The 12,727-nt window shown below is 36.5% G+C and overlaps 1 protein-coding gene across 4 annotated transcripts in view; it reads right to left on the minus strand.

Annotated features, from left to right (window-relative positions):
• The window catches only part of PHF20L1 (PHD finger protein 20 like 1), a 211,504-nt gene that overhangs the window by 182,573 nt on the left and 16,204 nt on the right, over positions 1-12,727 (minus strand). For all 4 annotated transcript variants that reach the window (XM_030509285.1, XM_030509311.1, XM_030509304.1 and 1 more), the window contains 4 exons: positions 11,226-11,433; positions 10,443-10,571; positions 6,078-6,160; positions 1,941-2,193 (listed from right to left, as the gene is read on the minus strand). In XM_030509285.1, the coding sequence (XP_030365145.1) occupies positions 1,941-2,193; positions 6,078-6,160; positions 10,443-10,571; positions 11,226-11,433 (673 nt within the window). The remainder of the gene's footprint in view (positions 1-1,940; positions 2,194-6,077; positions 6,161-10,442; positions 10,572-11,225; positions 11,434-12,727) is intronic.

The following is a 12,727-nucleotide window of genomic DNA, read 5'->3' on the forward strand; positions in this document are numbered from 1 at the left end:
TCATGAAGCAGAGAGATATACCATAATCTTACCGCAGTATTTGAGATCTAAAGATGGGGAGTGCTTTAAATAGCTCTTATTTGCAAAGCTGGTAATCACAGCAGAACTGGTAAGAGTAATTAAAAGACTGTGATTACCACGAGCAAAAAAGAGTTATGCTCAAGACATGAGTCTGCTTTTTGCTTATTATACATTATTAGGGCACCTACTTCCCCACTGATAAAGGCTGTTGGTTTACAATAAGCAACCCCCCATATAACCCATGAGATCAGGCTACTTATAATGGAAGGGGGCAATAGGGTTTAACAGTAAACAGAACATATGATCACACTTAAGGATCTAAAAAGTCATGGATAGTGTTAACATACAACTTAAAATAATCAAAAGCAGTGGTTAATTTTATATCCCACCTCCTGTCTTCTGCTAACCTGATATCAATACCCCAACTATATGTCAAGCGCACACTGCCAACGCGTGGCACAGTAAGAAGGGTCAAGAACCTTGTACTTCAAAAAAAAAGGGGGGAGGATTGATATAGGTTAATATAGGCCTGATTCATTAAAAACAAAACACCCACACTCCCCTTCACCTCTCCAATTTCACAAACTTTTGCCTCATTAAAGCATTTAAGTCATTATTCCACTGTAAATCACTGTTCTCTCCTTTTCTTAAGCAGTTTTTAGAGTCCAAGATGCACGGATTTAAAAATAAAGACACAGCAAAATTGAATTTCCATTAGAGGTGGTAAAGACTCAGAAGCAAAAGACTAAAAGACAGCACTAACAAGGTCTAAGCTATTAAGTAACCAAGTTTTAAATTAGCTGATTTTTAAACTATTGCTATAGAGAAGCCTAACTTAATCCAAAATACAAACATGCTCAAGGAAAACTACTTACCATTGGTTTAGGGATGGGGAGGGAAGGTGTATACAAGAAAGATTTATGGGGACAAAATACAATTTATACCAGTGTATCCTGACTAAAGAAAGATGGCTAAATTTGCACCCCTCCCACTCCCATTCGTTTAAAGCTATATGTGAGAAAAAAATTAAAAGAAACTTCTAAGAGGAAATATCATAACAAGGTTGGGGGGAACAAATGATGCAGGTTTAATCTTCCATCCTCAACCGCTATTCTAAAAATAAAACAAAAATGTAGCTTTCGACTTACTGGAACCCACATTTATTTTTAATTCTTGGCCTCATCATTTAATGTTCTTCGGGGAAGAAAGAGCCTGACCCTAACTAAGCAACACTAAAAACCTAGTGTGATCTCAAAAGATAAATAGGAATATTTTAATATTGACAAAAAATAGCCTATTCAAGGATGCAGCATAAACCTTTCCCTGTTCTGCTGATATCCAGTACTTTGGTACTTTGCAAATCAGTCACACATGTTAAGAAGCTGCACACCCATGGTACTTTTCTGAGACAAAGAAACCCCACCACAGATCTTGAACCCATCTTCTCTTTCACATCATATTTGGAGGGAATATCACATAAGGTGAAGAATGCCACAGCCAAGAGGCACAGCACATCGGCCTGCTGAAGGCGGGACTTCTCAGAGAAGGAAAGGTCCACAACCAAGGTGTATGTCTTTTCTTTTTAATGAATCAGGCCTCTTCAGAAGGGAGGGTTGATTTTTCCTCTATCACTGTTAATACTAATGTGGAGATTTAAGCTGGAGGGAAAGCCAACCATTAAAAGCCACGACTATAAATATAAATGTATTATTTAAATGTCTTATTTCCGGTAGAGTAATTCATATGCCTTATTATGTGACTTGACGTTTAAAATACTGAGCTACCCCTAATTCTCCCACTTGGCCCTTTTATTTAAAGCAGATTCATTTTTAAAAGCAATAGCCATTTACACCCAAAAGAAAAGTCTGTAGATCTCTTATAAGTAGTTACGGTATGGTTTTTAAAATGTCTGTGCTCACTAGTTTTATTTATCACAGAAGAAGGAAGCTGAGAGACCAGCGTCAAATCCTCGACTTGTATTAATTCTGGGGAAAGTGGTGATTTAGGGGGCTTTATACACCCAGAAGAATCTCCAGATTCTTGTTTGCATTTCTTGCTGCGAGCCTTTCCTGAAGACAAAGTTGAGGATAACAGTGCAGGTTTCTGAATGTTGGCAGAACTGCTAATATCAGCTTCATTTTTTTTCTGACTTTGTGGTTTAGGTGAAATCTCCTGAATAAATAATAAAAAATTGATACTTTTATTTCAGTTTCTTCGCTGTAGTTCTTGTATTCTATTTTGATCTTTTTAAAAGCAACTTTAGTATTCAAAACACATTTTAAAGCAACATTATTTTCAGTACAAATGAAAGCTATTTAAAATGCATCACATTAAACTCTTGCTTGTAAAGGAGCACTATCAAGTATTTTCAGTATTCAGAACACCCTCATTTCTTAGTATTTCTAATACCTGCAAAAAAAAGCCTGAAATCAAACATTTTTCCTCTACTCCCACTCAAAAAAATTCAACAAAGACTTTTTAGTTTCCGTCTCTTTCATCTTTGGTAGACCAGGACTGTCAGTGCTGTCTCAAAAACGTTAACTTGGAGAACACTTGTTACAAGCGTACAAATACACTGATGTACAATCACAGAATATCTCTAGTTGGAAAGGACCCACAAGGATCATCGAGTCCAACTCCTTGCTCCTCACAAGACTACCTAAAACTAAACCATATGACTGAAAGCATTGTCCAGATACTTCTTGAACTCCGTCAGGCTTTTGCACTGCTATGCGCAAGCAATCCTCGTTGAGAGGGCTGCAGTTCTAAAAACAGCTGCCAAGATAAAAAGTTCCTCAGGAAAACTAAACAGATTTAATTTTCAGAGCAGAACCTGAAAAAGTTGATAATGCTCCTTTAAGGAATGGCTGAAAACAATAAAAAGTTTCCAAATACTGAACACACTCTCACACAACCCCTTTCAGTGCTGGGAGTCTGGATTTCACCACATTATATGTTTGTGCAAACAGAGGAAGAAATCACAACTTCTAGCACCACAGGGTTAAACAGATTGCTAACTGTTGGGAAAAATGAGCAGATAAAGAGTTAAAACAGTTTTTGAAGGGGGGAAAAGAGACAAAAACCAACATATAATGCAGCTTTCCAATTTCATCAATTTTCATCCTTCTTAACACACATACTGAAGTATTATTTCAGACAATTAGCATGCATTGACAGACATTAGCATTTTAGATTTTTAACTGGATGTTCTTCCTACTTCACTGAATAAACTGTGCATGTGTTACAACCTGCCCAATAATGGCAAGCTACAATATCTGAACACAGTTTCTTAAACCTGTCCCCTTTCTTGTCCCAGTTACATCACACAGCATCGTACCATCTAAATAAAACCAGAACAAAGTGGAAAGAACAAAGTGGAAAGATATTTCTAGAACGTGTGCACCACTTTATCCAAACTAAAAAGTCACATCTCTGATGGTCTGAGGGTATTATTGGGTTTTGTTATAAATCACAGTTTTATTTTCCACTGGAAAATGTCCAATGGAGAAGAAAAAAATAAATAAATAAAAAAAAGGCAAACCAAAAAAACCACAAGTGCACATTCTATGTCTGTAAAAGGGCACCCCTGAATGCTGCATGAATAGCTTGCTGGAAGTATCATGTAAAGATCCGGTGCAAAACATCCCATTCAGCAGGCATCAGTTCTACCTTGAATAACTCAATTACACATGGACTAAGTGCAGTTTATTCCATGAACTGTAGAGAATACCTACGCTGGTTATGAGAGGTATTACCAGAAATTAATTAGAGTCGTAACTTGTAAATAAACAATTTTATTGTTCATCTTCACAGATGTGAAAGACATTACTACAGCATCCATTACTTTCAAATTACAAAGTTATTTAAACAAGATTAAAAAAATTAAATTAATATTTTGATAAGGTGCTTAACCTCTTAACAGGACAAATTAACATTAAAAACCTTAATGAAGTAATGTTATTCATCTAATCAGGTCTTGGTCCAAAGGAAATATAACATGACATACCCTAATACAGTTAAATAAACTACTGTATCTGCAACTAATCGTCTGAGGTTTTGGGTTTAAGACAACTGTAAACTAAAAAGATATAAATAGAAACAAAATAAACTTCCATCAACAAAGTCAGTTTTCGGCTATTGGCCTGAATACTTCTACCATGTTCTGTACGACAGTATTAAAAAACCCTACAAGATATTTTACCCATTCAATTTTATAGCAATAGCAGACGAAACCTCTAAGGAATGTCAGCTTTGCTACTGGAAAACCTTTTGGGAAGGTTTTAACTCGGCCATTTTAATTGGAGTTTGGGAGGAACTCAGTGAAAAAAGCTTCGAGCTCAAAAATTCTCCTCCCCACAGTTAATCGCGTAAATGTTTGTGAGGTTTCTGGTTTTAGTTGGAAGCGAAGGAATAGGACAATTTGGGATTTTCGATGCCTCTTTAAAGGAGCTTCCTAAGTATTTCCAAAAATGAGGTTTTTCAGACCATTAGCATGTAAACAATCACAGAGACATCTTTTGTATATCTAATCAATAAAACAGAAACAGCCGAGTTACTAAGTCTAAGAAGTAACAAAAAGTGTTTAGTAAATATGCACTGTAGTTTATACTGTTGCATACACAGTCTATGTAAACCACAAAGTCCCATTCACCGAAATGGGATTCTGCATGGTAAGATTTACATTGTAATGATTCTTCCAAAAACAACATGCTGTAAGCCATTTCACAGTTTTTTGCACATTGAAAATATCACACACAGTAGCAATAAAAATCATAGCATCTTTAATATGCAAAAAATTTGAGAAATGGAATGTCATGTCAATACATTGTAAACCTTGATGCAAAATATCAGTCAATGCATTGACACCGTAGTGGCTCGGTTCGCCGTTACAGTGACAGCATTAAAAACAGAAAACCATGTTCCATTGACAAGACTCGCATCCAATGCGGTGCCAATGGAAAAACCACAGCAATGCAATTATATATCAGCTCTAAAGAACCAGTACAACCAAAATAGCAAATAAAGTTTGGGGTAGGGACTGTTCATAGAGTGTGCCGGGGCTTAAGAACAGAAGTGCTCTTTTAAGAATTGCGGGCAGCAAGGCTGGTTTACTCACATGCTGCTGTTAAAGAAGAATGAAAATGAATACAAAAAAGCTGTATTAAAACTACATTAAGGCTCTGATTTAAATCACTGGAAAACAAAGATGTCCTGAATCAAGACTACTTGTTCATCCTTAGCTTGCTTTACCATGCTTAGGCATTCAGCCCTTTTAATATGCAAGATAATGCACAACTCGGAGTCAAGCAATGCCTGAACACAATGGAATAAGCCAAAGATAAAATGGCAGCCTTCAGGTCCTGCAAATATGCAGGTTTAAAAATCAGACCCTTAACATTATTTAAAAGTTTCTTTTTTGTATTTCTTAAAATACACACCCTTGCAAAATGTATGGCTCATTGAGCAGTTCGTAAAACACATACAAGCCTACAACACCAAATTCTTACAATATAAAAGAAACTTCCTTTAAAAGAAGTTCTACATGATGTCAAAAACCCTGTTTCAAACACAAATTTAATTTGTGTAAGGGCCTTTTCCTAAGCCAGTCATGGTTCCAGCTATAAAACTGGACCTTGGGACACTGGTCTCCTCACATTTGTTGCATGGAGACTTCATTTTCCTCTGTTTCCTGGGGTTTTTTTAAGGCCAGGTTGGACAGAGCCTTGGGCAACATGGTCTAGCATGAGGTGTCCCTGCCCATGGCAGGGGGGTTGGAACTAGATGATCTTAAGGTCCTTTCCAACCCAAACCATTCTATGATTCTATGATTCTCTAAGTTTTCTAACACAAAAGCTCATTACTGAAATTCAAGTCAACACTGTGTTTAGAGACAACTAAATTCCGTGCTTCTGGCTCTGCCAGAAATGTAAACATAAGATCAATTTTCAGTTCCCTGTTATATCTGAAGGGGCAAATTTTAATGTTGTAGGTACTACATCTCCATGGCACACTCCAGTGGGAACTTTGCAAAAGAATCAAACTCTACCATTTCATACCTGCTCCAGGACTGGAGCTGTTTCTTTGTTGCCTTCCTTTTTTTCAGCACCATCCGCAACAACAGCTTTGGATGCCAATAAACCTTAGGAGAGAAGTTGCAAAGATTTATAGTTAGAAGCAGCTTGCAACAAGAATCTGTGGAAAACAAAGCAAAACAGTGAGACAGGAAATATGAACTGCTTACATCTACAACATAATTCCCTCTGAAGCAGCTCCACATAAAACTGAACAATTTGAATGAGAAGAAACAAAAAGTTAAAGGACATTCCCATGATGGTGTCCTTTCACATGAGGTACTTCTCTGGTGTTTCCACTAAGAAGATGAAAATATAGTCATAAATTGTAAAATAATGCCTCAGCATCATTCTACAGCCTAAGCACTTGGGCTTTAAAACCAAGCCTATGATATGTTAGTAAATTTTGAGAGATTAAAATTATTTACAAGACTTTGCTATCTCTCCCCTTTCCAGTCTTTCACAAATTCATATTACTACTTCTTAACACATACAAAACCTTTCTTAGGCAGAACACAACAAAGGTTTTAATTTTCAAATGAATATTGTCAGCAGTGGAGCTCCCAAATTACCTCAATAACAAGACTGTATTGGGAGCAAATACATCAGAATATGTCACTTCATTCATGAGCTCATACTATCACTATTACTACAAAAGGAAATAAATCCGTAAAGGACGAGGCAATATAAACTGAAGAAAGTTTGTTGCTGGCCAAGCATACAGCAATAACTTCAATTACCTAAGTACGCAGAGAAAGAAAAAGTTCTGTGCCATAAGACAAAGCACAACTGGTAAAACCTGAAAAACACAAATCTGAATAACAGTTACTCTACTAATCCCTGGGAATGTCAATATTGGGAGTGCAGAGTTTAAGTTCTCAAAAATAATTTGATTTGACAAATGCACAGGAAATTCCTAATGCTTTCCATTTAAAATTAAATAAGCTCGAAATTAATTTACAGTGCACGATGCCCATGGAATTATAACTTAGTGAAGCCTGGGCTCTCGGGAAGAGTGTAGGTCATTCAAAAAAAACAGGCACACAAAAAGCTGTGGTATTTCATTAGACAGCTATCACATTTCAGCATTCCACAATAAATACTAGGTGCTTTGTTTCATTTATTCTTTATGTTAGATTAAGTCATGCTTCAGTTTACTGGAAAGTAGTTATGTTTTAAACAAAACTTTTTCAGAACACCATGTCCATAAGAAAAGGTGTAAACTAAGTGATTTTACAGCTAAATAGGTTAACTGAAAAGCAGAAACTTACTTAGCCCTGTTACATTAAAATGAATAAAATTATCAGGTGAGATATTAATTCTCCATTAGGCTTCATAAAAGATTTAGGTTTTATGGACCTAAACGAACATTTGTTACTCAAATTATCTGGTTGAAATCAAGTTGCAAAATTAGCAATGTTCTTTATATTGACAATCATGCATCTACAATAAAAAGGATGAAATAATTTTCTAACTTCAGTGAAGTAGAGTTTTAAATACTGAACAACAAACTACAGTCTATAAGGCAGCTTTTGTGGTTCTATAACCCACAGGCTGCCCAGAGAAGCTGTGCTCCATCCCTGGCAGTGTTCAAGCCCAGAGTGGACAGGGCTTAAAGCGACCTGGTCGAGTGGAAGGTGTCCCTGCCCATGGTAGGGGGTTGGAGCTGGATGAGCTTTAAGGTCCCTTCCAACACAAATCATTCTATGATTCTATGATTTTTGTTTCTAACTCAATGCTCAGTGCTCAGAAAGTAAAGCCACGAAATAAGCCTAGATTCTGTCAAGCCTGTGAATACATAACCCTTCTAATTTTCTTCTTTCCTACCCATTAAGTATCTTTCTAGCCAATTGCCATGCCTGTAGAAAGACAAAACAATTCCATAATCTACTACATCAGCAGAGCTACAGATTCACCATCCTCTGTCAAATAAAAAGAATGGGGTGGCATAGTGAACTAGAAGTGTTCTGTAAGGTTGCTGCAGACGTTAGGTGTTCTTTTAGGTATCAACCCTGCAGCAGGAGATGTGGAAGCAAACATTTCAACAGAGGCAAACCTAATTTGAAGAAGACATTAATACACGCTTAGCAGGTGATATCCTTCACCTTCGGGAAATATAATTTCCCCCAGTGGCAGTAGCAGAAATAAAAGGAGCAAAGGAAGGAAATGGTGAGCAAAGAGCACCAGATGCAGCTGTGTCCCTTGCGGTAGACAAGGAGAACCTTCTGCAGCAATTACTGAATGCTAAATTGAAATCCAGAAAGCAGTACCGTTCAGACAGCCTCCTACAACCACATTGTTTGCTCTATTTCCCCAATACCGCCATAAGACACTTGGTAAATGTCTGTTTTCCTAACAGCTACAATGCTTTATCATTCTTTGGTAGCCATTCTGATGGGTACACCAGCATGAATCCCAACCTTCCCTCAAATCTAAAAACTCATGTCAGAGACACAAGTGACAATTTACAAGTATTTCAAGCATAAGAAATTAGCATGTAGCAAGGGAAAGTTTGATTATCAGCAGTTATAGTTGCAAAATACTTCATTATATGCAACAATAAAAACAACTACTACGGTGCAAGTTGCAAAAGTGCTACTTTGAGAACAGTTAAGCAAAGTAACTGCCAAGCATGACAAATTTCATCTTGTAATTAGAAGGATTAATTCACTTTCACTGGAAGTTAACATATTGTCTGCTAGTGGGACATGATTTCATTGCTACATAGACACGCTGGTTTTAGAATGGCTGCATGATTATGTTTACTGACTATTAAGTTCAGTCTACGTGAGCCTGTCTGACTGCTATTACAAAGCTCCTTAGGAAAGACGAATGTATCCACAAGCACATAAAAATATCATTTCTAGGGCCACAGGTTTTTCAGCTGGTTTAGGCATCTTCTGCTACGAGCTGCTAAAGGAAGGAAATTAACAGGGATATATATATATATATATTAATGTACACACACTAGTGACACGTATTTACAATCTTCTACTGCTCACGGCAGCAATTAAATTGAGACTTAACTGAGAGTGTATGCAGTATGGGCAAAGGAGAGTAGCAATGAGGCTGATAAATCAGACATCTGTTAACAAAACTTGGTACCAAATAAGCAGCCTTCCAGGGAAGAAAATCCTGGTGGCAGAAGACAGACTTTTCTGAAAGCTGCTTCCTTCATATCATGTTCCATACTAGCCCATTTCATTTGTTTTCTCCTTTAGACTGAAGTGCTGATTGAGACACTGAAACAGAACCACACTCACAAGAAAACTAAGTGGCCTCCACTGCTGACTGATAAAACATTGGACCAGCCAAAACAAATCTGAAAACCACCTCATCACACAGTTTAGTAAATCAGGAGGGTTTTTATCTTACAGAAACAAGACTTTTTCTATGAATGATCATACCTTATCTACTACAATATACAAACAAAAAACCCTCTCTCATCTGTAGCATAGAAGTTTGCCAGACTTCACACAAAATAATAGTTACTAGAATAATGAGTGGGTTGCCCTTGTATCTTACCATCTGTCCAAAGGCCCCTCTGTTACGGGGGGGGACTTGACAACTTTTTGTCACCCATCTTTTGAAATGCATCTGATACTTTCCCAGCACAGGTGCAAACATGTTGCCTCATCCTAAACAGTGACAGGATCAATGCTGGCAGCACAATTTGCTTATTGGGAGGCATGGGGGAGGAGGGATACAAACTGAAATAGTGTTTTCACTGTTAAAGTAAATTTCTATTAAATTTTGGAATAAAAAGCATTTTTCAACTTGTAAAGATAAAGGCAATTATCTATTATTTCATTTCCTGTTATATAAAGTGTATTCTATAGCTGTATACTTGTTTTCCATTAACACCTTTGACTAATAAATGTAGGGAATGAATGCCTTAAGACACTAGCTAGGCTTGTAAACTTTTAAAAGACATCTTGTAAACTCTTTCCAGCAACAGTTTTACTTTATGACAAACTGACAAAACATTTAGCTTTTCCACAGCCAACGAAAGCTTTACAGTGGTTATGACCCTGTTAAGAAGTTGGACAAATCCCAAATTCACCCTAAAGTGGAGAAAATTGTGCAGCTGGAATTAAAACCTACTCAAGAAATCCATCAGTTCCTAAGAAACTAAGACAACTAAGTCAAGCTTGAGACCATTCTCTGAAATTATGAACTAGGTAGATTACCCTTTATATCTCCCTTTTAAATTCCCAACAAGTAAAAGACTGTAGTGAATATCTGCCTCATGAATGTGCTTTTATCGATCTACTTCAGCACCTTAGACATAAACATGTATATTTCACTCCATTAAAAAGGAAAAAGTCAACAACAAAAGAAGTATTTTACCAGTGATCTTGTTAAGACGAGCTCTCTTTGCCTGAAATGAGTTGCCTAAATTACTTTTCCTCTTGTGTGATAACGTGCTCTCTGCCTGCACAAAGGCCATCTTTGGAACATCCACTACAGGAAATCCTACTATTAAACAGAAGAGAAATCTAATAAACTCACATTTCATAAATACATAACACCAACACTTTAATATTTCAGAACTGCTATTTGAATACTGCTGTAAAGAAACCTTAAAACTCTATTAAAAAAGAAAATTACACAGTGTTAAGATTTAGTATTACACAATGAAGCATTAGATGCAGATTACCTCAGAAATGCAATTTTTACTCAATCTATGAGAAATCAGTATTAAAGACTTAAAACGAACAAATTCTAATCAATCCAGAAATAGTTTCAAACATCCCTGAATATGGATATATCATCCATATTGGTTTTGGGTTTTTTTCTTAGAACAAGATCAGGGATTATCTTACAGGTAACAGAAGATGCAGGAACACGAATCAAAGTGTACAAAGCCATTTAAAAACCCCCTATGTTCTGCTCTTGTTAGAGCTAGTAAGAAGTTTTTACACAAGGAGTAAATGCTGACCAAACTAGATTTACCCCATAAAGATTGCTTCTGAACTGATTAATGTTATGTATCATAAAGTTATCACAACAGCAAATGGACATTTTCCTCTAGAAATACTACTTATGACTTCATTGCAAAATTAACAACAAGAATTCTACTTCGACATTACAGAAAAACCTACTTTTCTCTTTTACAGAATTTGTTTTTACCAAATGTATCACTAGATGTAGGCTCCTCTTCCTTTTTTTGGACTTCCTGCATGATTGTAGAAGTTGAGGTTTCTTCCTTTTTTGAAGGAACTTTTAGCCATTTTCTGTCCTCTTTATCTTTATTGCTGTTTGCGCTGGTTCTAGGTTTACTTCCTGCTTTGTTCTTGGCTGCTGCTGCAGCAGCAGCTTTGACCAAAGCTATCCAATCCTCCAAAAAGGAAAAAATGGTAAGTAAGTATTAAAAAGTGCCTGAGATTCAAATAGAAAAATACTTATAAACCCAGTGAAACTTCATCTAGAAATGTCCAAGAGCAGTTGAATTTCTTTTTATGGTTACTACTCAAAGAGTGGTAAAATGAGTTTCCCAAATTGCCTAAATAAACTTGAAGTATTATCAGTATGCCACATGGACAAAAAGCAAAAAGAGAAAACCTTCAAAAAAAACATTGTGTATAGAATCATGGCTGCACATATTCCCTGCTACCTATTTTCATGTGTCATAGCTGCAGAAACCCAGGAGCTCCCAAACCCAGAACACTGACTTTGTTCTTACCCTTCTGGCTGTGAAATACACCAATTCCAATGTTGCTCAAATTTAACTATTATTCAAAGGTACCATCAACTCAAAGCATGGTCCAGCCAGCTGCATGATTGGGCAGAGTTTTTCCTGAATTAAACTGATAAAGCAGGGGTAACTCTAACTGTATCTGTGTTTCTAAAGTAACTACAGATAGAAATCTTTTTGTGTACATGTTACAACTTTAATTCAACAATTTCAATAAAGTGCTCTATAATATGACTGAATTTCACAATCCACATTGAAAGTAATAAAAGTGCCATTTTGGACAATGGCTTATTTGACCATACAGAAACATTCAAGGAGTAGATGACAGAATATACAGCCCAAATTAGTTTACTTTTTGGCATGTAGATGAAGTCCAGCCACCCTAAAAGTCAACAGAGAGAACTAAATACTTCCAAGGCTAAGCCAAGCAATTTCCACTAGTTTGGAGTGATCAGACTCCTGCCTATGTCTCCTGAGTGTCAAGGATCAATGTGATGGCAAAAATTTTAACTTGAGCCTTTTTACCAAAGTAATTTTCCAGATTTTCCATAACATGAATGCACAGAATTTTTCCATGGAGATGTTGTATGTCATATAAAAACCAAGAGAAACATTCATCCTCCACCAGTAAGAATTAAGCATCTGAGTGGTTTGAATGATACTTAATTTGCTACTTGGCAATTTGGCTACAAGAGCATTTGGAGAGTTGTACTACCACATATAAAAAAAGTATGATAAAGACAATTTTGGTTTAGCTTCACATGTGCACTTTATAAACAGTCGGGGGGTTTTGCAACTGTAGAGAGACTATATTTTATGCTGGACTGTTTCCTTCTTGTTACGTTATCATACGAGGTACCTAAAGTCTCTTGATTTTCTAAATCTTGTTTCAACACAACTCTGTCCCACTCATTACATATTGTAAGTCTTCCCAATT

This window comes from Strigops habroptila, chromosome 1, assembly GCF_004027225.2.
Source record: "Strigops habroptila isolate Jane chromosome 1, bStrHab1.2.pri, whole genome shotgun sequence".
Lineage (NCBI taxonomy): Eukaryota > Metazoa > Chordata > Aves > Psittaciformes > Psittacidae > Strigops > Strigops habroptila.